Source organism: Dipodomys merriami, unplaced genomic scaffold (genome assembly GCF_024711535.1).
Source record: "Dipodomys merriami isolate MVZ:Mamm:240054 unplaced genomic scaffold, mDipMer1.0.p SCAF_14, whole genome shotgun sequence".
NCBI lineage: Eukaryota > Metazoa > Chordata > Mammalia > Rodentia > Heteromyidae > Dipodomys > Dipodomys merriami.
Genome location: NW_027202715.1, coordinates 36,470,073 through 36,495,046, shown reverse-complemented (window position 1 = coordinate 36,495,046; position 24,974 = coordinate 36,470,073). Strand labels below are relative to the sequence as shown.

Genomic DNA, 24,974 nt, shown 5'->3' with positions numbered 1-24,974 from the left:
GGTGAGGAGGAAGATAGCGGGAATTATGTTTAGAAGAACAAAAGGTCAAAGTATGTTAGGGCTGGATAGATCCTAGAGGTGTCAGCCCGGGTGTTTATTCTTCTGCTCTGGGACCCAGGGAAGTGATGAATGTGCTCCACTTATTGAAATGGTGAGAACTATTTATTTTTTGGTACCTTCCCAATGCTTGATTCTAGGGGAGGATACAGTAAGGAGAAAATCAAGGGTAAAGGAATTAGAACCCTTATTTGAGTGGTACCTGGCAGAAGACTGAAGTCCAAGTTGAAACTCCTCTGCGTTCCTCTGTAGGCTTTCAGAATAGTTCCAAATCTAAGAGGGAAATTGGTAAGGCCGAGAATCGGTATGGACTTTTCAGGCACCCAAAGAGAGTTTGGGCCCTTAATGGATCTAGTTTGGCCATGTACCTAGGAATCCTTCAGAACATCCAAAATCCCACCTCCCTTCAGTTTGTGTGAAGTAGTCCAAGCAAGCCATTAGTTCTATTTCCACCCCAGGTCCAGGAGACTGTCCCACTCCATCTTTAAAGGCATATGGGCTGGGGTAGGGGGGCATGATTTCCTCTTCTTTGTACTGTGAGAAAGAGTTTTGCTGAGCTGAAGTAGAAAACATGGGAGCTGCTGTCTATAAGAAAAGTCCCCACAAGACTGTTTTCCTCAGCCCTAAGAAGGAGCAACTTTGCCAACATAATTTAGGTTCTTTGTCCAAACACATGTCAAAAGCAATTAGTACCAAAGAGGAAAACCCAAGGAGGTGTTGGAAGGAGGAGCTGGTGCCATTCCTGGTGCATTGGAAATAGCTGGGGTAGCTGTCTACCTTCTGTTTCTCCTGGGTAACACCAGTCCCCATTCTCCTGCAGCTTGCTGACAGAGGCGGATGCAGGTCACACGGAGTTCACTGATGAGGTCTACCAGAACGACAGCCGCTACCCTGGAGGCGAGTGGAAGCCAGCAGAGGATACCTACACAGATGCGGTGCGTCCCAGCTCACCTTGTCTGGTCTCTGGGATTTGGTGGGACCTCATCCCAGCGGGCTTGGCTTCCTCCCGCTCCATCCTCTGTTTGATACTCCTCTATTCACACCTTAAGACATACAAGGGCATGATCTTTTCTCTCTGAGAAAAGAAATTTAACTAGATACTTCTGCATGGTAAAGCTGAGGCTGTGTAATTTTGTTTTCAGGGTAAATATTTCTTGTCTAACTAGTTTTTAAAGTCACAACAAACATAATGCTCCTAGCTTCACAAAAAAGTTAACAACGTAAAAGGAAATGAAAACTAACTTTCCCTGACTCATGTGGCACTCCCCAAAGAAACGAGAATAGTTTTCTGTCTGTAGGCAAGTGTATAACTTTTCCCCACTAAGCAGAATTGTGTTGTCTACACCATTCTATGTGTATTTTTCACATAATATGTCTTAGATATCTTTTTAATACACATAAATATGTGAACTTTTTTTTTTGGCTGGTCTTAAGACTTGAACTCTGGGCTGGATGCTGTCCCTGGGCTCCTTTTGCCCAAAGCTAGCATTCTACCACTTGAGCCACAGTACCATTTCCAGCCCAGCTGATACGTGAACTTTTAAAAATGTCTGCAGAAGCCAGGCACTGGTGGCTCACGCCTGTAATCCTAGCTACTCAGGAGGCTGAGATCTGAGGATCTCGGTTCAAAGCCAGCCTGGGCAGGAAAGTCTGAGACTCATCTCCAATAAACCACCAGAAAACTGGAAGTGGTGCTGTGTGGTTCAAGTGGTAGAGCGCTTGCCTTAAGCTGAAGAGCTGAAGAGCTTGCCTTAAGCTGAAGAGCTGAGGGACAATGGCCAGGCCCAGAGTTCAAGGCCCACGACTGACCAAAAAAAAAAAAAAGTCTGCTGAGTGTTTTATTATATGCACCTATTATAATTTATTTAGCTGATTTCTTGATATTTATGGTTTGGTGATTTATGTGTATATATCTGTATAGTATATTTATATGGATGTATGCATTTATGTGTGTATATGTACATACACGCACATAATGTGACAGTAATTCTCTTTGTTTAAACATTTTTTTATCACTCAAGAAAGTTTATCTCCAGAAAAAGTTCTTGGATTTGCTTGGCCAAAATTTAAATGCATGAAAGAATATGACAAGTATTTAATACATGCTGTCAGGTTGTATATACTGCTGTTTGTAGCAAGAGTATAGAAGAGGACTTTTACCTAAACACATTTTTTTTTCTCATTCAATACAAGTAGTATTTTGCTCTTCTCTCATTCTCTTTTTTTTTTTGCAGGGGAGAGGGGGGGGACCAGTCATGGAGCCTGAACTCTGGGCCTGGGCGCTGTCCCTCAGCTCTTCAGCTCAAGGCTAACGCTCTACCACTTGAGCCACAGCACCACTTCCGGCTTTTTTCTTTTTTTGCTTATGTGGTGCTGAGGAATCGTACCCAGGGCCTCATGCATGCAAGGCAAGCACTCTACCACTGAGCCACCTTCCCAGCCCCTTCCCTCATTCTCTTATCTTTTAATTTTAAAAGTGAATCTGAGGGTTTTTTCATATTCTTTTCATCACTGTGAAAGTTTCTATGTAAATCTAAGGCAATATTTTTATATAAACTTGGCTCAACCATACACATTAGCCTCAAACTCAAGTAGGGTTTCCCTGTATTTAAAAATATGTGTCCTTTATATTTGATTCATTCTCTTCTAGGTTCTTTTCTTTATATCAAAAGGATAAGTGGCACCATTCAGGAAATGGCTAATATTAAACTACTTTGGCAATTTTACATGGTTTAACCTGGTACCATTTCTTACCAGTATAAACTGAGGGTAGTTCAAACAACGGATGTTTATGTAGCCTTTGTGCTTAATAATAAGAGATTTTTCCAAGTAAAAGGCAGTCCTGAGATGGAAGCTACACTGGCATTTGGATACCACAGTTAAGTACAAGGAAGACTTCTCAGCTTGCCATTTTATTACCATTGTAGCTTAACTCCTTTTTCTCCTCTTTATTTTCCTAAAGAATGGAGACAAAGCAGCATCACCCAGTGAGCTGACTTGCCCTCCAGGTTGGGAGTGGGAAGACGATGCCTGGGTCTACGACATCAATCGAGCAGTAGATGAGAAAGGTAATATTTGGCCTCTACGTGCTTGTAGCTGGGCTTTAGTGACTCAGAGTTCCTCAAGAGGAAGAGACCTACTTCTGTTGGTCTATGACAACTAGATTAGATAGAGCTGCCAGGACTGTTTGAATGTAAAATCTGATGCATGAGCAAGGGTGGGTGAGGGGCTAGACAGGACCTGGGTGAGGGGATGTCAGGAGTAGAGAATAGCAGGTAACGCAGGACCAACTAGTTGGACTTTGAGATGCCTGGGATCTAGGATGAGGATTTTGGAAAGAACTAAGTTTGGAACTTTTCTATCCTAAACACACACCAGAATTTCTCTGAAAACATCTGACTTGGGACCTACTGGCACAGAAAGGAGAACTTTAAAATGTCTCAAATCCCTCCTGCTCCTCCATAGTATAGTTGGTTGACAGAGTTTCTGATAATCATGGTGTTTATTTTTTTTCTAGCAACAGTAATCTAAAGCTAAACGAACTATAGTATTTGTAATTGTCAAAGTGGAATATTATTTTTTCTTATACAAAGAAATAAAACAATTGCATAGAAAAGACTGGCTTTGGTAGAGAGATTTCAAATGGATTATAAATTCTGTGCTGACCTTGATGTACATACAAGGGCTTACAATAATAGCATTGATTGAACAATCACTATGTACTAAGCGTAGCCCTGTTTCTTTGCATATATTATTTTGATTATCTTATAATCACCCTACAATATGTATATTTTAACCTTTAAATTGGGCAAATCAGGTTATAGGCAGTTTCACGAGCTTGCAGGAAATGTATTTAGTGAATACTAACACATGATGGCATATAAATCCAGGCCCATACCTTTCCCCACTGTACTCTTCGCCTCATGAGCTGTGCTTTATTCTTAGTCATGCTCTGAGTGATAGAGGCATAAAAAAAAAGGACTCCATGGCTAGAAAAGAACTGTTGGATAGGGATCCAGGGAATGGGGTTAGACCCAGTGTGGCTGAATGATAGCAAAGTCAAAGAACCATTTAGGTTGAATATTCCTTATACAAAATGCTTGAGACAAGAGTGAATATGGGAATTGTTTGTAAATATCTTGAATGAGACCCAAGTCTAAAACACAAAAATTATTTCTATTTCATATATACCTTGTTGTATAACCTAAAGATAGATTTATACAGTATTGTGAGTATATTTGCCTTGTGAGGTCAAGTGTGGTATTTTCCATGGTGACATCATGGCACTTATAAAGGTTGAACATTTTGAATTTCAGACTTTTGGATCCGGGATGTGCTCAAGCTGTAGCTGCTGTGAGAGGAGGACATTTGGGGGCAGAAAGAGGGACTGGGCGTTTCCTGGAAAGTTATTTGCCGATGTGCGTACCCGTTCATAAATTCTGTTCTAGGCTGGGAGTATGGAATTACCGTTCTTCCGGACAATAAGCCCAAGGCCTGGGTTGCAGCAGAGAAAATGTATCACACCCATAGACGACGACGGCTGGTCCGAAAACGCAAGAAAGATTTGACACAAACACCTTCAAGTACTGCAAGGGTGAGTGGAGCATGGATGGGAGCTGGGCTTGGGGCTCTGCCTTTCAGAGCACTGAGTTCCAGTGAAGGAGCCCATTGCTGAAGATCAGGGTCTGATACTGTGGAGGTTCACAAAATAAACCCACCCCGATCACCCACATCACCATTCCCTGGGAACTTGTTGGACGTGCCCTCACGATCATCCTCCTGACTTAGAACCTCCAGAGTGAGGGCCAGCCATATGGATTTAAGCAAGTACTCCAGGGGATGCTGAGGCAGGCTAAATCTTGAGCACTATAAAATAGGCAGCAAAAGACACTGCCATTGTCCTGGCAGCCAAATGTAGTAGTGGGAACAAGATGCAAAAGAATTCCAATCCTAAATACCTATTTTCTCATCTGCAAAACAGGGCTGCTATTTATACTCATGTAACTAAGCTGTTGTATGGCTTTCAATGGAATAATCGATGCAGCGGGATCATAATATTCAGCACAATAACAAGGCGTAATGCATTTTAAGTGTCTTTTATAAGTGCTAGGTATGGCCTATCCATCACCTACAATCTGCAAGCTCTGACTTTCATGCCTGTTGCATAGATAATGCACAGAGAGATTAAACAGGCTTGCTCTAAGACAGGTGTCTTATAAGTGTTGGAGCTGTTCTCTGAACCCCGATTTGACTAATTCCAAACAGGAAAATCTCTCTGTTGCCCTACGGCCTAACTCTAGTAGGTGTTTCAATGTTATTTTTTTATTCAATGGGGTTGAGTTATCTTCATGTCTTCTTCCCTAGCTCAGGAACTTGTTCCCAATAGGTAGTAAAATGAAGGAGCTGGAGAATGAATGAGATTTAGGCTATCAAGTTATCCCATCCTGGATGGAGTAAGAAGTTTCTAGACATACTTTACTCTTTTCTTCCATATGAGAGTACCAGCATGACGGGAAAAGGCCCCCAGTTAGAAGACAGCACTGGCACACTTCTATCACACAAGACTTTGATCCTATTGTCCAACCTTTCTGATTCTTGGCTACATGAAATGTCACTGCCACTATTAACACTATTATGGGGTTAGTTATAAGATTATGCTTAGGGGTTAAAGATGCAGCTCAGTAGTAGAGCACTTGCCTAACATGCATGAGGCCCTGGGTTTATTATCTTTTTTTTTTTTTGATCGGTTGTGGGGCTTGAACTCTGGGCCTGGGCGCTGTCTCTCAGCTCTTCAGCTCAAGGCTAGCACTCTATCACTTGAGCCACAGTGCCACTTCCAGAGGCCTTGGGTTTAATTCCCAGCAGTGAAAACAAAACAGTACTAATCTGGATTTTGTTTATTTGAAGTGGAAAGTCAAAGTTGTAAGCTAGTTGAATAAAATCTCCGCCAGTAAAATGTCAGGTCAATGGTGAGAAGGATCCGAAATTTACTGCTTCCTCAGCCTTTAACAACCTAGGAGGCCCAGAAAGGAATAGAATAAACCACTGGACATTAAGATTATTTATACAGAAATAATACTGAAGCAAAAAAATACTATACCTGTTAGTCATGACAGAAGCAATATAATCTAACCTGTCATTTTAATTATTAGTTATATGGCAACACTTAGGTTAGGCAAGACATTTAAACCCTGAAAGGGGTGGGGGGGAATTTTCCCTCCATACGGAAAAAGGAGACAACAGGGCTGGGAAGGTGTCTCAGTGGTAGAGCGCTTGCCTTGCATGCCTGAGGCCCTGGGTTCGATTCCTCAGCACCACATAAGCAAAAAGAAAAAAAAGCCAGAAGTGGCTCTGTGGCTCACGTGGTAGCGCACTAGCCTTGAGCTGAAGAGCTGAGGGACAGCGCCCAGGCCCAGAGTTCAGGCCCCATGACTGGACTCAAAAAAAAAAGGAGACCGCAATGTTTTCCCAAACTGGATCACAACAGCAATGCTCTTATGAACTGATGGAGTGAGAGACAGCAGAATGCAATCTGCAAAAGAACCTGCTTGCTTTGCCCCATCCCCTGTCTGTATCAGCAGTCCCTACTGGGGACACGTCCACGGTATACTCCACCTTACTGCTCTGTAATTTTCCACTTCACTTCTGTTTCCCACAGCCTACTAGCTCTGTAAAGGCAGAGATCCAGTCTGCTTTGTTTGGTTGGTTGTTTTTTGTGGGTCGTGATGCTTGAACTCTGGACCTGGGCGCTGTCCTTGTGCTCTTCAGCTCAAGGCGAGTGCAATACCGCTTGAGCCACAGCGCCACTTCCAGTTTTCTAGTGGTTTATTGGAGATAAGAGTCTCGGGGTGTTTCCTGCCTAGGCTGACTTTGAACTGCGATCCTCAGATCTCAGCCTCCTGTGTAGCTAAGATTACAGGCATGAGCCACTGGCACCCACCTTGTTTTGTGTGTTTTTATTTTTTGTGCTGCCATTGGGGCTTGAATTCAGAGTCTCACACTCTCTCTTAGCTTTTTCTGGTTTGTGCCACGTGACCCATACCTCCATTTCTGTCTTTTTGGTGGTTAACTAGAGATAAGAGTCTCACAGCCTTTACTGCCTGGATTGGCTTCAAACCAGGATCCTCAGATCTCAGTCTCCGGAGCAGCTAGGAACCTCCAGCTCTCAGCTTCTGTTTTGTTCTTTGCTCTATCCTTGGCTTCTAGTATAGTGCTTGCAACAAAATAGATTTTTTTTTTGGGGTCCGGTCGTGGGGCCTGAACTCTGGGCTTGGGCACTGTCCCTCAGCTCTTCAGCTCAAGGCTAACGCTCTACCTCTTGAGCCATAGCACCACTTCCGGCTTTTTTCTTTTTTGCTTATGTGGTGCTGAGGAATCAAACCCAGGGCCTCAGGCATGCAAGGCAAACACTCTACTACTGAGCCAACTTCCCAGCCCAACAAAATAGATTTTTATTACTATGTATTGTTTGGCTGACCCAGTGATTTGTGTTATCAGTACAAGGAATATTATTATCATCGTTAAAAGTTTTACTTTTGAGGTGGCTCATGCCTGTAATCCTAGCTACTCAGGAGCCTGAGATCTGAGGATTGCAGTTTGAAGCCAGACCCAGCAGGTAAGTCCTTGAGATTTCTATCTCCAATTAATCACCTGAGATGCTTTAAATTGAACCTGTGTCTCAAGTGGTAGAATGCCAGCCTTGAGCAAAAAAGCTCAGGGACAGTGTCTAGGCCCTGAGGTTTCTCTCTCTCTCTCTCTCTCTCTCTCTCTCTCTCTCTCTCTCTCTCTCTCTCTCTCTCTCTCTCTCTCTCACACACACACACACACACACACACACACACACACACACACACACACACACATTTTACTTCTATTTTAGGCTATGGAAGATTATGAAGATCAGGAGGGCTGGGAGTATGCTTCTTTAATTGGCTGGAAATTTCACTGGAAACAACGTAGTTCAGACACCTTTCGCCGGAGACGCTGGAGGAGGAAAATGGCGCCTTCAGAAATCCATGGTGCAGCTGCCATCTTTAAACTTGAAGGTGCTCTTGTAAGTAATCAGAAGCCAAAGAAAAATCACAGTATAAAGAAAACATATGAATGTTGAATGCAAATGTCACCAACCCCATAAAGGTGCTTGTACCTCTAGTGCTGTAAGACTGTAGATTGTGGAGGGAAAGCCGCATGTCCTAAGTGCTCAATAGTTCTTAGGGAATAAACAGGCCAGTAACATAGGACAGCCTCTAAGCAATACTGCCAGCACACCTGTTCCCCCAGCATTTTCTAAATATATCTGTTCCAGAACCTTTATTTTAAGTAACATTTACCAAAATCCCAAACATAGGTTCCTTGGAAATTGTAACTGTTCAACTAACAACAACAACAACAAAAACCAGGGTTCTCAGATCTCAGCGTCTTGAGTAGCTAGGCTTTAATCCTCTGTGTCTTATCCTTTACCTTTTTTTAAAAAAAAACTGGACTTGAAGCAGAAGCATCGGCTCTGACATTGGCTCTTTTGCTTTCCAGGTAAGTGACTTAGAATCACTTGCTGTCTTAAGCCTGATGTATATTGAGAAATAGGATGATCGGATTATAAAATCTCTTTTAGGAGTTATTACTGCATTTGCTTCATTTGTTTGTGGTCTCTTAGTTTTAGTCTGTGATAATTTCTCTCCCTCCTCTTTCAGGGTGCTGATACCAGTGAAGACGGAGATGAGAGGAGCAAGGAGAAACAGCAGCACACAGCCACCACTGTGTTTGGGGCAAACACCCCCATTGTGTCTTGTCACTTTGACAGTAAGTTGCCAGTGAAGCTGTGAATTCTGATTCTGTGATGTTTAGCTCAAGGACACTCTTCAAATCATCAAACATAATAGGAATCTCTTCATCTGAACGTGACTTTCAATTTCTTCACTTTTCAAAAAAAAAACAGTTTAAAAAATTATGTTTGGGTGGTTAAGTCACTGATTTTAAATGTAGTATGTCTGATATGCACTCGTGCTTTTAACTAAGTCCCACTCCCAGATTATTATTTTAATTATGGGAAAAAGACTAATAATTTGAGGACTGGAAATATAGCTCAGTGGTAGTGCTTGCCTCGCATGCATGAGGCCCTGGGTTCAATGTCTAGCACCACACAAGAGTAAGAATAATAAAATAAGAAAATCAAGGTTGATTTCAATGAAAGCCTTCAGGAATTTTGGAACAAGGAAGATCTACTCTGTGTTGTGACAATAATAGAAAACGGTACATTGGATCTTAATGTAATTGGATCTTAATATGTGCTAGGCCCTGTACATTAATGTAACCCTAGAACTCCAAAACAACCCTGGCAAGGTAGGTGTTCTTATTGTCTTAATCTTACAAATGCTGAAACTATGAACAGGAGGATTATATAGTTTGTCCAGGTTCTTACAATTTATGAGAACTAGAGATGAGATTTGAATTCAAGCAATCGGCATCCTAGAACATAAACATTTAGTCATAATGCTCTGCAGTCTCTCAAATTATGTGTCTGCGTGTTTGGAGGTGTGTGTGTGTGTGTGTGTGTGTGTGTGTGTGTGTGTGTGTGTGTGTGTGTGTGTGTGTGTGTGTGTGTGTGTGTGTGTTTATATAATAATAAAGAGAAGGAGATGAGATTTTAAATGTCAAACTTTTAACAATAATTGTATCCAAGCTCCAGTGCTACAGTGGTCTAGACAGCTCTGTCTATCACTGTTGGAGACCCAGTTTTGTTTTAAAGATTTGTGGTGACAAGAAGTACCCTAATCTAGGTCATTTATAACAGGGCTGATGTTCTCCTGATTGACACATTTGCACTGGACCTACTAGAGTATTTGTATTATATTATTGTTATATGGTTATGTAATTAATTTTGAGGTAAGGTTTTGCTATGTAACCCAGGCTGGCATCAATCTTTAATATCTCTTTCTTCAATCTCCCAAGTGCTAGAACTTCAGGTATGTACCACCACATCCAGAAGATAGTACTTTTTTAAAAATATAGTAATCTTCCCTTATCCATGGAAGGTCTGTTGAAAGGCCCTCAGTAAATACACACTACCTTTTCATTTTTTTTTTTTGGTTGGTCGTGGGGCCTGAACTCTGGGCCTGGGTGCTGTCCCTCAGCTCCTCAGCTGTAGGCTAGTGCTCTATACTGGAGCCTCACCCCACTTCTGGCTTTTTCTGCTTATGTGGTGCTGAGGAATCGAACCCAGGGCCTCATGCATGCAAGGCAAGCACTCTACCACTAAGCCACCTTTCCAGCCCTGTTTTTTTTTTTATATGTACACATCCATGATCAAGTTTATAAATTAGATATGGCAACAGATTAATAATAGTAGCCAATAATAATATAGAACAATTATAAAAATTTACTGTAATAAAATTGACAGTATCACTTCTCTTGGACTTTGGGGGCAATTCTTAAGTAAAGGCTACTTAACACAAGCACTGCCCATCACAGCCTATCAGTTGGTCTGATTGCTGGGATAGGTACTAAGTGTCTAACAGGTGGGTAGCATATATGGCAAGGACATATTGGACAAAGGGATGATTATGACTGACTATTCCAAAAAGATAGCTGTTTGCAATGCTATATTTCTAGTGTGTAACCTCCATCTTGTTCTTTTTTTAGGAGTCTACATCTACCACCTGCGCTGCTATATCTACCAAGCCAGAAACCTCATGGCTTTAGACAAAGATAGTTTTTCAGGTAAAGGAAAATAAATCCATATGATTCTTTAATGTTATAGATCAGTTTGAACCTATTCTTCCTCAAGTAGAACTCTATTTATACTGAGACTAATTTAATATACTTGAAGAAAGTTGCTTAAGTCATTCAATAAAGAGTTACCATGTAATCCATACACTGTGGGTGGGTGCTGGAGATGCACAACAGGAATGTGACCCTTTAACTAGTACTAACAGACTAAGCAGTAGAAATCACCCAGAAGAACAACTGCTTTCCATTTGCACACAGAGATGTATTTTAAATTTGGACCCGAGGGTGGACTTGTGAATCCTTTACCTCTTTGTTCTGTGTAGCTCTCTGAAGGTGACAGGTGACAAAATATGACACATTCCCCCCATCTGCCTTGGAGCAGGCTTGGAGCAGTGTAGAGTTTGATTCCACCTTCTCTATTACCTGCCATCCACATTTCCAACACCTGCACACTGATATCCCAGGTAGCTGTGTTGCCTTTGGCTTGGTTCTAAGGGGAAGGCTGTTGGCAGAGGAGGGAGAAGGTGGGTCTGCCGCCTGCCTGAGGGGTTGTACTTTTTCTTGCCCATAGGATTTTGCAGTTTGGGGACCACTTGGGGTATTTGGGGACATTCTGATTTAGGTATTGTCTTTCAACAGAGAAATTTTCTGACACAAATTTGTGCTCACATCGATGCTGAAGTTGTTTTCCAAGCACAAATAGGAACCAGTATTTGTGAATACAAATGAGACCAGATCTAAAGTTGGCGCTCTATAAAATAACCATTTTCAAATATTCTCCACCAGGGGGCACTCTATCACCAAAAGTCAAAGAATGCTTTCAAAATTCTTGACTAAAGTTACATAAAACTCTCCGTGTATTCCTTGCAGTTGGAGGTGTAAGACTTCACATTAGGATACAGCCAAGATAATGATGTATGTCCCCAGTGCTTAAAAAAAAAAAAAAAAAAAAAACCTAATCACCCCATTGGCATATACCAGCTTCATGTTAGACATTAGTTTATTGCTGAGATAGTTCAGCCCCCTGGCAACTCCAAGATTCAGTATCATTACTTATTGGGTAGGGGAACACATGTTGCTTCTCAGTACACTAGATTTCTTTCACTCCACTCACTAGTACATAGAAGCAGAGTTTTCTGCTATTACAAAGTGCAGTCCCCATGAGCTACTAAACCTTTCATTTTCACTACCATACCCCTGAGACCTGGCATTCAATAAATACTACTTCCTAAATGGACTACCAGTGTCAGTAGAAAACAGGATGACAACTAGTATTTATCAATGACTCCCTAGATGGTGGCCACTGTCTTAAGTGTTTATTTTTTTAAAGTATCATCTCATCTTCAACACAGAAATAGATATTATTTTTTATTTCATGGAAGAGAGGACCAAAATTAAGAGTTTAAATATTTCCCTCCTGAGGTTACGCTATGGGGGTGAGAGGTGGGGCTGACCCTATGTATGGCTGACTGCATTCACAGTCTGTACTGTTGTTAATTATAAGTGTGAAAGACTGTTCAAAATTTACCTTGTTGAGGGCATACTCTAGAGAGGATCCTCAGCACACCTCATGGGCTTCTGAAACCTAATGGTGCTTCTGAAAATTCAACACGTTCTTGACCCCTCCCACATTCTGCTTCCCCAAAACCCAGGTGGGTGATGAGGGTCCATGAGCATTGTGTGCAGAAGACAAGAATGTGGTGAGAGGACTGATCAGCTAGGCTCACCATGGTGCCCCTCCCTTGTTCTTTTTCTTTCCTTAGATCCATACGCTCATGTCTCCTTCCTCCATCGAAGCAAAACCACTGAGATCATCCATTCAACCCTCAATCCCACATGGGACCAAACGATTATATTTGATGAAATTGAAATCTATGGAGAACCTCAAACAGTTCTACAGAACCCACCCCAAGTTATCGTTGAACTTTTTGACAACGACCAAGTGGTAGGTGCTTTGGCCTCCCTAAGGGGTCTTGGGAGTGATAATGATTTGAAGGGGTGTTGGTCCTGGAATTTGAGGATTCATTCATGTCTCTAGGGCAAAGATGAGTTTTTAGGACGAAGCATTTGCTCTCCTCTGGTGAAACTAAACTCAGAAATGGGCATCACTCCCAAACTTCTCTGGCACCCAGTCATGAATGGAGATAAGGCGTGTGGAGATGTCCTCATGACTGCAGAACTGATTCTAAGGGACAAGGTACACCGCTGCCTTCTCATTCACGAATTCTTTCAGCTACTTACAATGATGAATAACTCTAGGTCCTCTTTGTATGACCACTCATGTTTGTTTCACAGGATGGCTCCAACCTTCCCATTCTTCCTTCTCAAAGGGCACCCAACCTATACATGGTCCCCCAGGGGATCAGGCCTGTGGTTCAGCTCACTGCTATTGAGGTAGGTGACCCTGCGTTTTATTTGATCAAATCCAATGGATGTGGCTACAGAAAAAGAACCTTTCATATAGATATTATCACCTTGATGCATCTTTTCTTGCTGTCTCTTGCTTTCTATAGAATCTATCTAAAACCTTGACCTATCCATGGAAATAGAAGGCTTGTTAAGAACAACAAGAAGTGAATTCCAACATCATTGTGGGAAACCCAAGTCCTCATTCCCTAGGAGCAGCAGATTTCTAGGGGCAGGGGGCATCTTAGAGAACTGTAGAGGAGGCGGCCCAGGAGAGAGTGACTGTGTGTGTGCAGAGAGGGTCTGTGAGGGAGACAGAGGCAGAGAGCAGGAAGGGAATAATGGCAATGGTCACATGCTAAATAACCAGGATAGATGCAGGAGGTGGTCACCAGGTAAATTAATGGACCCTCTCTGCCTACTCTTGAGGAGGCTTCTGTCCAGACAAGCAGCTGCAACTCTGAAATTTCTATTCTTCAGATGTGTTGCTAAGAGATCTCAAAGATGGACCTAAGTTGCTTTAGACAGCAGCTCTTAGTTTTGAATGTGTGCATGTCAGACCTGGTGTTAGGAAGTTTGTATTAAAAAATATCACTTGCACTGTGGGGCTGGGAAAGTGGCTCAGTGGTAGAGTGCTGCTTGCATGCATGAGGTCCTGGGTTCAATTCCTCAGTACCACATAAGCAGAAAAATCTGGAAATGGCACTGTGGTTCAAGTGGCAGAATGCTATCCTTGAGCTGAAGGGCTGAGGGACAGCGCCCAGGCCCGGAGTTCAGGCCCCACAACTGACAAAACACACACACACACACACACACACACACACACACACACACACACACACACACACACACACACACACACACACACACACATACCACTTGCACTGATATATGCTAATAGTCCTGATTGTAGACAAGATGTAGAGAGACTGATTAGAGCTCACCTCGCTGATCCGTGGATTTCATCCCTATGCTCAGCTGCTGTGATTGTTTTGCTCCTCAAGCAGTAGGAAAAGGGTAAAAGCCCTTTCTCTGCTTGGCCCTCAGATTTCCTAGGAAAACCTTCATGGATGTTGTAGGCAAATGTGCATCAATCCATTTTAAGTGATTAAGATCAGATTTTTCCTTCTGAGTGGTAATTTCGCCATGTTAGGTTTTCCTTCTGTTCTCTTTCATGTGTTTTGCTAGATTCTAGCTTGGGGCTTAAGAAACATGAAAAACTACCAGATGGCTTCCATTACGTCCCCCAGTCTCATTGTGGAGTGTGGAGGGGAAAGGGTGGAGTCTGTGGTCATCAAAAACCTGAAGAAGACACCCAACTTTCCAAGCTCCGTTCTCTTCATGAAAGTGGTACAGTACCCGACTCTGTAATAGCTTGTATTTGATGAATAGCTGATTTTATGAGAGATATTTAAATAGATAGGTACATCAAAGACAGTAAATTGATAAGTCAATTGATCAATCGATTGATAGATAGATACATAGATACATAGGCCTTGTGTTATATCCAGCTTGTCACTGGTTTATTCCCCTTAGAGTCTCACAGTCTTTTCTGAAAGCTTCCCACAAGTCTAGTAATACAAAAGTATCTATGCCTAATACTTACTTATTTCTCCAGTAACCCTTGCCCATTTAGCTTTAGAGACTTTTGATGACCTTAGATCATTAAGAGCTAATATCAACCCTAAGTTATTCCACTAACAAATGCATATGGGCCAGAACAACTGGCCCCTGGGCTGCTCTATTCACCCTGGTCTCTCGCTACCCCTCCTCTACCTTCCCTCCTCTTAGTTTGGAGCCTAGCTTTGGTCAGCAGAGGTAAGGAAAGCCACTCACTGATTCCAGCTTCTATCCTGTGCAAGAGATAGATATGTACCCGAGTCACAAGCAAGCCCCTAAGATAACTCATGGTTCTCCAGACAGGCCATGCCATGGAGGACATCAGATTCTAGGAACCGTGAAGGAAACATTGAACATCAACAGTGAACTCCCGTAGCTGAAAGGTTCAGTTATTTCCCTTGGAGGTCCAGTTGTGTCTACACCATTTCTAAACTCTGCTCAAGGACTTAGCTAGTGTATAACAACGTTCCAGGAAAATCCCCTAGGGGAGCAGAATGTAAAGAGGAGGACAGGTCAGTGGGCAAGGATGTTGATTCTGTATCATATTAGCTGACTGTGGGCCGGCTACTATTTTACGCAGGTCACTTGTATGAATTCTCCAATCCTACTCTGCCTGAGAAGGATGAGAGAGTTCTAAAATCAGGCAACTCTTGGGGACAGAGCCTGGTTTTGATCCTAGTCAGCCTGGCTGAGAGCTGATGTGCTGAAGTCTTACGCCCCTGGGTGTTCCCAGGGCTATGCGCTGGGCTGATTCCTTGGGAGATTTTAATAGCCAAGATATCCTTCTTGAGTGTTGTGTAGAGAAATGACATTCACCTTTGGAATCCCCCAGTTCTTGCCTAAGGAAGAATTGTACATGCCTCCACTGGTGATCAAGGTGATTGACCACAGGCAATTTGGGCGGAAGCCAGTGGTTGGCCAGTGCACCATCGACCACCTGGACCGTTTTCGCTGTGACCCCTATGCTGGAAAGGAGGATATTGTGCCACAGCTGAAAGGTAAGCATGCAAATCCATCAATTTGAGGGGAGGAGCTTTTCCTGCAGGGCATGACTTGATCTTTACTAACCTTTTAAGGGAAGTAGTTGTTGTCTAGTTCCTGTAGAAGTAAATCTCCCAAGGAAACACAGATAACAAGGTGGAAGTGGCAGTAATCCTGGCCTACTTTGAGGGAGGTTGGATGCTAAAGAGGTTACCCCCTGAAATATCCTGCTCCTGGATGAAGTTTAGGCATCTGAGGAAACTTTCGGTGTTTCCTTGAGCTTTCCTCATTGCCTTTCAAGAAACAGCCTAACAGTCCAAGACAGCTATTTCTGCATCAGTGATTGGGATGAAGTAATTCCCATCAATCTTCAGCAAGTAGCTATTGACTATTAAGTACATATTGTTCATTGATGGAAATATTTGAGAGGTTGAAGGGAACAAGACGGCTTTGATCTAAAAACACAGTCATCCAGCAGGGGCTAGGGACCAAATTACAGCTGGATTACAGTCGTGTATTATCTTAACTATTTAGGAGACTGAGAACTGAGGATTGAGGTTTGAAGCCAGCTCAGGCAAACAAATACCAAGGGATTTGTATTTCCAATAAACCAGGAAAAAACCAAAACCAAACGAAAACAAAACAAAAAAACAGAAGTAAATGGAGGTGTGGCTAAGAGATGATAGAATACCAGCCTTGAGTAAAAAAGCAAGAAGCTAATGGAGAAATTCAAGCCCTATTTTAAGATCCAATACTGACACATATGCACACATGGAATTCAGCAGTGAAAAATAAACAAACAAGAAAATGAATAGTGTAATTCAGTGTGATAAATGTTGAAATACCATGTTGAAATACAAGGAACCACCCCCTGCCCCGATGAGCATTGGAGGAGAATATTTTTACTTTTATATGGAGTCTGTAATCCTACTTCATTAATGTTAGGATGTGATTTGAAACATATTTTATTGTTATCCATAGAGGTAGAGTTAAAATGGTTTACCTTAAGTGATATAATTAATATATAAGGAGGGGGTAACAATGCTGGATAGGAAATGTACTCATTACCTTACTCATGTAACTGTAACCCCTCTGTACAGTATCTTCACTATAAAAATATATATTAAAAGTAATTCATATGTAATAGTAGAACAGGACCTAATGCTTACCTTAGGTTACTATTAGAAACAATGTCAAATGATTCAGTGCTTTGCTATTACTGATCCAATAGTTACTTGTTCTTTTGCTTACCATGTTTCTGTACTGTATAAAGGGCTTGGGGCTCAGTCACCTCAGTTCATAAGATCCTAGGGCCCCTGGCTTCATGGGATTAAGCCCCAGAGGACCGATGCATCTTATTCTGCTATCATTGATGCCTTCAGGACTGAAATGCATCATGCATTTAAGACTTCTGAGGTTTAGCCTCTATTTTACAGGGCCTATGAGACTTATTTGTAGTGTGAGTCTGAGCATACAGTAGTGTTCCTGTATGGTAGTGTTCCATCACCCATGACAAATACTTGAAAAAAATCAACTTAAAGGAAGAAATTATTTTTTGGCTCATTGGTTTGTCAGTCCATCTGTGGTAGGCCTGTTCTATGTTTCTGGGCCTGTGGTAAGGTATTATATAATGGTAGGAAGGATGGTGGAGCAGAGCTATTCACCTCATGGCAGTCAAGAAGTAGAGTATGACAAGAAGGGTCTGGGGCAAGGTGTACCCTTCTAAGACCTGCCCTAAATGACCCCCTTCCACTATGCTACTACCACTCCCCTTCCACCATGCTACCACTTCCCAATAATCTATTCCGATTTTGAATCCTTCCGTGGATTAAACTATTATGTTAGGTCAGAATTCTCATTATCTAGTCATCTCTAGAGTCCCTCTTCCAATCAAGTCAATAATCAAGATTAACCATCTCAGAGAAGGAGAAAAATTCAATCATATTGGAGGGAAACTTTACATATGTTCCTCAAAAAATATCCCACACCAAACACTTTGGGAATTGATGATGCTTAAAATAGCAATAATTTTAAAAACAACAATCAGTATTATTATAGCTGCAAGAATTTTTTTTACTTGAGATTATTAAACGGAGAAAAAATTATTTTCCCAGTGTTTTTCCTACTGCTTTTATAAGAGAAAGTTCTTTGTTCCAAACAGTTGACATGATTAAGAAATGATTTCACAAATGCTCTTGGACCTCAGAATTGCCACAGCAAGCTGGCTGTGGTACATTTATTGATAGCTGGTTTTAGCTAGATTCATAGTGAGGACTAGAGACAAAAAAGCAGGGTGGTAAGAGTTGAAAAACAGGCAGTTTGGCCAGAAAAGGAGCTCCTTTGAAGTTGTAGACCAGGAGTATGTGGTTGTTGAACAGATTAGGACCATTAAAATGAAGCCAAGAACATGAGAGTGTTAGGAACTGGTTGGACCCTGACCCTGCAGGCTCAAGGTTATAACACATCGAAAGACTTTTCTATGAGAAGAGAAGCCCAGGTCCCCCTGATCACATGGGGCCTCCTTGGGGAGTGTTCTCCACATCCAGCCCTCTAGGTGCTTAGAGACCATTGTCACCATGGACAAGGAGGCTTGTCCACTGTTTAGGCTGATTCAGGCAGACTCTGGCACTGTCCACATGATACTGGTTTTGCAATCATGAAAGATGTCATCGTGATGAGGTCATGGAAACTTCCACTCTGATTTCAAAGGAAAGCCTGGAGGCCAGGCACTGTATTACAGGACCCCTGGAGGCGTCCCTGCAGGGTGATGTGTGACGCTGTGAAGGTGAACCTGAAGATTCAGTGGAGAGTCTGCACAGCTAACATGGCAGGGATGTGTAATGTCTGCTGATGGGAGCTATAGGCCGAAAGCATGGCTAGCCCAAGAGTGAGGTCCTCTTGACTGCAACCAGTCATGCTTTGGTTGGGTCCTCCCTTGCAGCACTCCTAGTCCTCCTTTTTTGTAGTAGAAATACGTACCCTGTGCCTTTTTATCTTGGGAGTATATAATTTCCTTTTTGATTTTACAGGGCCTCAAAACTAAGCATTTGCATTGAGTCTCAGAGGAAACTTTGGAATTAAATGTTTGAGTGATGTTGGAACTGTTATTTTAAAAAAAACCAACTATGGGGACTGTTGGAGATAGATTAAATACATTTTTGCATTATAAGATGGCCTTTGGGATCCAGGGATAGAATGTTATGGTTTGGATATAAAGTATCCCCTTACAGGCTCCTGTACTGTGGGCTTGATCTCCAGCTGTGCTATTTGGGAAGGTTCTGGAAACTTTAGGAGGTAGGGCCAGAATGGAAGAAGTAGGTCACTGTGGTGTGTCCTGGGGCTGTATCTTGCCACATATTCCTCTCTGTCTCTCTGTCTCTCTTGCTGCTTCCTGGATACTTAGGAGGTGAGCCATCTTGTTCATCCATATCCATTCTATTATGATTTCTGCCTTACCCTGGCCCAGAGCTAGCTGACCATGGACTGAAACCTCTGAAACTCTGAACTGAGATAGGATCAGATTCAAGGTGTTGGACCTTGGTTGGCTTAATATTAGAAGCACCTACAGTAATTGCTCCTGTCCCTCAGGCTTGCTATGTATGAGGATGGTAAAGTGACAAAGTGATGGAGAAGAAGGAACTTGCATACAGCTGTGTTCCATACTCCTGTCCACCAAAGGCTCATGGTCTGGACCTGCAGGGATGCTTATCTTGGAAGGAATTCTAGAGACTGCTTGTAGACCTGAGGGTACCATGTGGACATGAAACTACCTAGCATAGCATCTGGAATGTTATACAAGCTCAATAGCTGTCTCTTCAGGTCCCTGACATCCCTCAGAATGCTTCTCTGATCATTACTGCACATCTTTTCTTCTCTGGGCTCTGAGTGATGGTTAAAACACAAACATGGAGGTCACCCAGATTGACATTACTTCCACTGACCATTGATTATTTAACCTGAAGTGACAGACTTGCTTTGTCATAGTTTCAGTTTACTTGTGGTTAAATCTTGAAACTGGAGATGACAGTTACTTATATTCTGAAGGATTATTGAGAGATTAAATGAGATTATGAATGCAAAGTGCTTAACCCAATGCCTATTGGCACATGGTAGATTTTTTTAATGTGTCTCCTCTCTCAGGTATTATATGTCAATTGTGTATTTTCTTGTGTAATATATGTCAATTGCCTGGATAAGTTAAGCAGAAAGTTCTTTTGGCTTGATGGAGTTACTTGCATCTGGGTTCTGGCTTTCTAGTGCATGTCTCCTCACTTCTGCCCCAGGTTAAGGTTTTAGCACCCATTAAGTGGAGTACTGGAGGGGCTACTTTGGGCCCCTGCTCTAACCCCAAAATCCTGAGTCACAGTCATCTGAGAAGAAGCTGTGTCTGTCTGCATAGACAGTTAGGACAAGGGCTAACTATGGGACACTTCAGACCTAAAAGTCTGCAACTGTCTGCCTTCCTTGTTCTGTCTCCCTTTCCTGACCACCTGTCTCTTCCCCTGCCTTCCTGTCTTTATCTTCCTTTCCTTTTATTTCCTGTTTTAGGGGTAAATCCCAAGGAAAAGAAGCTCCTTGAGATGTAAGTTCCCCACCTTCACCCCTACTCCTTTGTGTTATAAAGGCTCACCAACGTAATTGATAGAATTCCCTTGCAGTACTTCCCATGTGTAGGCCCTGTGCTAATTATCTACAGTGAAAGAAAAAAAAAATGGGCCACATTGTTCCCTAGAAAACATCTAAAACCATATCATCCTTTGAGAAAGTGAGGGATGGTTGAGCTGTTTTCTATGTTGAGGTGTAATTATTTCCATTGAGAAAGTCTCACCCAGGAATAAACTCTCCCGTTCACCCAATGAACCCAAGTAGAATGCTTATTCAGAGTATTTATCTAAGTACAATTATTTTCTTGCAGCCTCCCTTATGTCTGCGCCCCCCTGCCGGGATGTCATTATTGAAATAGAAGACACTAAACCTTTACTGGCTTCCAAGGTAGGCTTTAGATAATTAGATACAGTCTGTTTTATCTTCCAGATGTCTAAGCATTCAGTGAATGCAAACAAGCATTCAATGCCACTAAGACAGTAATCACCACACCAATTTATTGAGGCCTCAGTAGAGACAAGGATCTGAATCTCAGCCTGGTTCATAGTTAGGATAATGTATAAACTAGTGACCTTCAGTCTTCACTAATCAGTCACCTAGAATCCTTAAAATGTTTATGATCCACACTCAGGCCCCACTCCTGTCTGCCAAGAGGGAGAGGGACCCAGACACCAGTAGATTTTCAAACCTTCCCAAGTGAGTTTGATGGTTGAATGCGGATCTGAGAGCCACTGGTGGGGATAGTCAGATGCAATCATTTGCTAGGGAGAGATGTTCCAGGAGTAGATTGACAGCATTGTAGCACTGGGAGCAGAGTTGGGTGAAACGACAGTTTTTCACTGCCTGGAGCAGAAATGTCATGATTCTTATTATATTTTTTGTGTATACTGTACTGGGGCTTGAACTCAGGGCCTTGCGTTCTTGCTTGACTTTTTCACTCAAGGCTGGCCCTCTACCACTTGAGCCACATCTCCACTTCCTGCTTTTTGCTGGTTAATTGGAGAATTAGAGTCTCACAGATTTTTCTGTCAAGGCTGGCTTCAAACTTTGATCTTCATATTTCAGCCTCCTGAGTAGCTAGGAATACAGGTCTCACCTACCAGCACCCGGCATTAAAAAAAAAAAAAAAACAACCTTACTGCTTAGTGTACAGGATACCCCAGGTTTTTATTTTCTTTTCCCTGTGGTTATCAAGTGGTAGAAATACTCAATTTGGATCCTATTTGAAACTATCTCAGCCACTTCTACAAGACAGAAGTGGGGGGGGGGGACTCAACCCAGCAAAAAGAAAACACCAAATATCTTCCTATTTCTTTTGGCATTGATGACAGACCTTCACAGCATGCTTTAATGTGCAAACTGGCCAGAAAATGCATATGATTGTACTTTAATGTGTTATGTCCATAAACAGTGCATAAAAAAACTCCACTTCCTTCCTACTGCCTTAAATGCATTGAAAATTGGACTGTGTGAAATGTGGTCTCCAACCAGCACTGTGCAGTCAGCAGCTTGTTTGATCCTACTCTCTGGAAATTCTACGTTATCCCAGAGGACAGTATCAAGTTCTCCATCCCACAGGGAGATACAACCATCTTCACTTTGCAAACAACCATGCAGTCTTAGGGGAGAAATTGTGTTGTAATATACTGAAGATTCTTTATGTACTACTTGAGAGGTAGAAACAAGAGGATTGTGGTGGGAGGCTAGCCCAAACAAAAGTTAACAAGACCCTCTCTCAAAGAACAAACTGGGCAATGATGGGTCATGCCTATTACCCCAGCTACACAGGAGGTGGCTTGTAGTCTGAGAACAGCCTGGGAAAAAGAATGAGACTCTATCAGATAAAAAAAAAAAAAAGGAATGATTGCAGGAAGGTCTGGAGGCATGGTTGAAGTTGTAGAGCACTTCAGTAATAAGCTCATTAGGATATGAGTTCAAACCCCAATACGACCAAATTTTTTTGTCAGCCATGGGGCTTGAACTCAGGGCCTGGGCACTCTCTCTGAGTTTTTTTTAGTGCTTTACCATTTTGAGCCACAACACCACTTCAGGTTTTCTAGGGGGTAATTGAGATTAAGAGTCTCATGGACTTTCCTGTCCGGACTGGCTTTGAGCCGTTATCCTCCGATCTCAGCCTCTTGAATAGCTAGGATTACAGGTATGAGCCACTGGAGACCAGCTAAAAAATAATTCTTTATGTAGCTTTTTACAACGACCCTGGATAAAAGCAATGTAAAATCCTCTACAATGTTCTACCTTCAACTTCATCATATACCATTGCAATCATTCTTTTTTTTTTTTTTTTTGTCGGACGTGGGGCTTGAACTCGGCCTGGGCGTTGTCCCTCAGCTCTTCAGCTCAAGGCGAGCGCTCTACCACTTGAGCTACGGCGCCACTTCCGGTTTTCTGGTGGTTTTATTGGAGATAGGAGTCTCACGGTCTCTCCTGCCCGGGCTGGCTTTGAACCGCGATCCTCAGATCTCAGCCTCCTGAGTAGCTAGGATTACAGGCGTGAGCCACCAGCGCCCGGCTTCATTCTTTTTTTAATGATTCTTTTTTAAATTTTTTTTATTTTTGTCAGTGATAGGGCTTGAATTTAGGGGCTGGGCACTGTCCCTGAGCTCTTTTGCTCAAGGCTAGCACTCTACCACTTTATGCCACAGTGCCATTTCCGGTTTTTTAGTGGTTTATTGGAGATAAGAGTCTCACAGCCTTTCTTACCCAGGCTGGTTTCCAAACACAATTCTAAGATCTCAGCCTCCTGAGTAGCTGGGATTACAGTCATGAGACACTAGCACTCAGCTCTTTTTTTTTAAGCTTTATTTATTTATTGGTGGTACTGAGGGCCTCATATTTATTCACCAGACACACTATCAGTTGAACCATGCCCCACCCCTTTTTAAGTTCTTTTTCAGGTAGTGTCTTACTTTTTTTTTTTTTTTTTTTGCCAAACCTGTCCTGGACTATGATTCTTCTACTTAAACTTTCCGGATAGATGGAATGAGAAACATTCCACACCACACCCAACTTTTTCATGGAGATGGGAATTTCACTAACTTTTTGCCCATGCTGGCCTCAAACTTCATCTCTCTAGATCTCTGCATTCCCAGTGGCTGGAATTACAGGCATGAGCCACCATGTCCAGCTGTTCATTCTTATTACATGCCTTTGGTGAACTCAGTAGCACTATTAGGGAGCAAAGAGAAGAGGAAGTCAATAATCAATGCCAATATTTTCAGTCCTTTCTTAACAAAAGTCAGTGGATGACTAGGTTCCAGCAAAACATGAGGAAAGGTCAGTTCTCTTCATAGACTTAACCTGTGTTGTAACAGCCTGGAGATGGCAGTACTAGCCATTCCCACTGCATGACGAATGACTGCATCATCCCTAGTCGTGGTACACTGTGGACAAGAAAGGCTTGTTAAGACAGGCACTGGTAGCTTACGTCTGTAATCCTAGCTACTCAGGAGGCTGATATCTGAGGATCATGGTTCAATGCCAGCTTGGGCAAGAAAGACTGTGAGACTCTTTTTTTTTTTTTTTTTTTTTTTGTCGGTCATAGGGCTTGCACTCTGGGCTTGGGTGCTGTCCCACAGCTCTTCAGCTCAAGGTGAGCACTCTACTGCTTGAGCCACAGCGCCACTTCCAGTTTTCTAGTGGTTTATTGGAGATAAGTGGTTTATTGGAGTGCCACTTCAGGTTTTCTAGTGGTTTATTGGACTTTCCTGCCCAGGCTGGCTTTGAACTGTGATCCTCAGATATCAGCCTCCTGAGTAGCTAGAGTTTCAGGTGTGAGCCACCAGCACCTGGCTGTAAGACTCATCTCCAATTACCCACCAGAACTGGAAGCGGCACTGTGGCTCAAAGAGGTAGAGTGCTAGCCTTGAGCAAAAGAGCTCAGGGACAGCGCCCAGCCCCTAAATTCAAGCCCTACCACTGACTGACAAAAAATAAAAACTTAAAAAATAATAATTAAAAAAAGAATGATTGCAATGGTATATGATAAAGTTGAAGGCAGAACACTGAGGAGGATCTTGTACTGTTTTTAATCCAGGGTTATTGTAACGAATTACTTTTTATCTGAGCACCAGTGGCTTACACCTGTAATCCTAGCTACTCAGGAGGCTGATATCTATGGATTGTGGTTCAAAGCCCACCTGGGCAGGAAAGCCTGTGAGACTCTTAATTCCAATTAGCTACCAGAAAACTGGAAGTAGTACTGTGGCTCAAAGTGGTAGAATGCTAGTCTTGAGCAAAAGAGCTCAGGAGCAGTACCCAAACCCTGAGTTCAAGCCCCATGACTGACAAGAAAGAAAGAAAGAAAGAAAGAAAGAAAGAAAGAAAGAAAGAAAGAAAGAAAGAAAAGAAAAGAAAAAAGAAAAAAAGAAAAAAAGAAAAAAAGAAAAAAAGAAAAGAAAAAAGAAAAAAAGAAAAGGAGGGCTTGTTAGCATCTTCTCTGAAAACCTAATCCACTTGTTCATGAATGTAGATGTTGCACATCTCTGTAAAGTCCATTTTCAGTGCTGGGCTGTGAAAGAACCAACGAGAAGCTTGCTATGTCCTGTATTCCATGTATGTGC

General features: G+C 42.3%; 1 protein-coding gene across 5 annotated transcripts in view; it reads left to right on the top strand.

The window, feature by feature from the left end:
- Myof (myoferlin) overlaps nucleotides 1-24,974 on the top strand; it is a 134,126-nt gene that overhangs the window by 78,574 nt on the left and 30,578 nt on the right. For all 5 annotated transcript variants that reach the window (XM_070021219.1, XM_070021218.1, XM_070021215.1 and 2 more), the window contains 12 exons: nucleotides 878-992; nucleotides 3,020-3,125; nucleotides 4,506-4,651; nucleotides 7,937-8,110; nucleotides 8,748-8,856; nucleotides 10,696-10,773; nucleotides 12,546-12,727; nucleotides 12,821-12,979; nucleotides 13,078-13,176; nucleotides 14,377-14,538; nucleotides 15,641-15,806; nucleotides 20,705-20,781. In XM_070021219.1, the coding sequence (XP_069877320.1) occupies nucleotides 878-992; nucleotides 3,020-3,125; nucleotides 4,506-4,651; nucleotides 7,937-8,110; nucleotides 8,748-8,856; nucleotides 10,696-10,773; nucleotides 12,546-12,727; nucleotides 12,821-12,979; nucleotides 13,078-13,176; nucleotides 14,377-14,538; nucleotides 15,641-15,806; nucleotides 20,705-20,781 (1,573 nt within the window). The remainder of the gene's footprint in view (nucleotides 1-877; nucleotides 993-3,019; nucleotides 3,126-4,505; nucleotides 4,652-7,936; nucleotides 8,111-8,747; nucleotides 8,857-10,695; nucleotides 10,774-12,545; nucleotides 12,728-12,820; nucleotides 12,980-13,077; nucleotides 13,177-14,376; nucleotides 14,539-15,640; nucleotides 15,807-20,704; nucleotides 20,782-24,974) is intronic.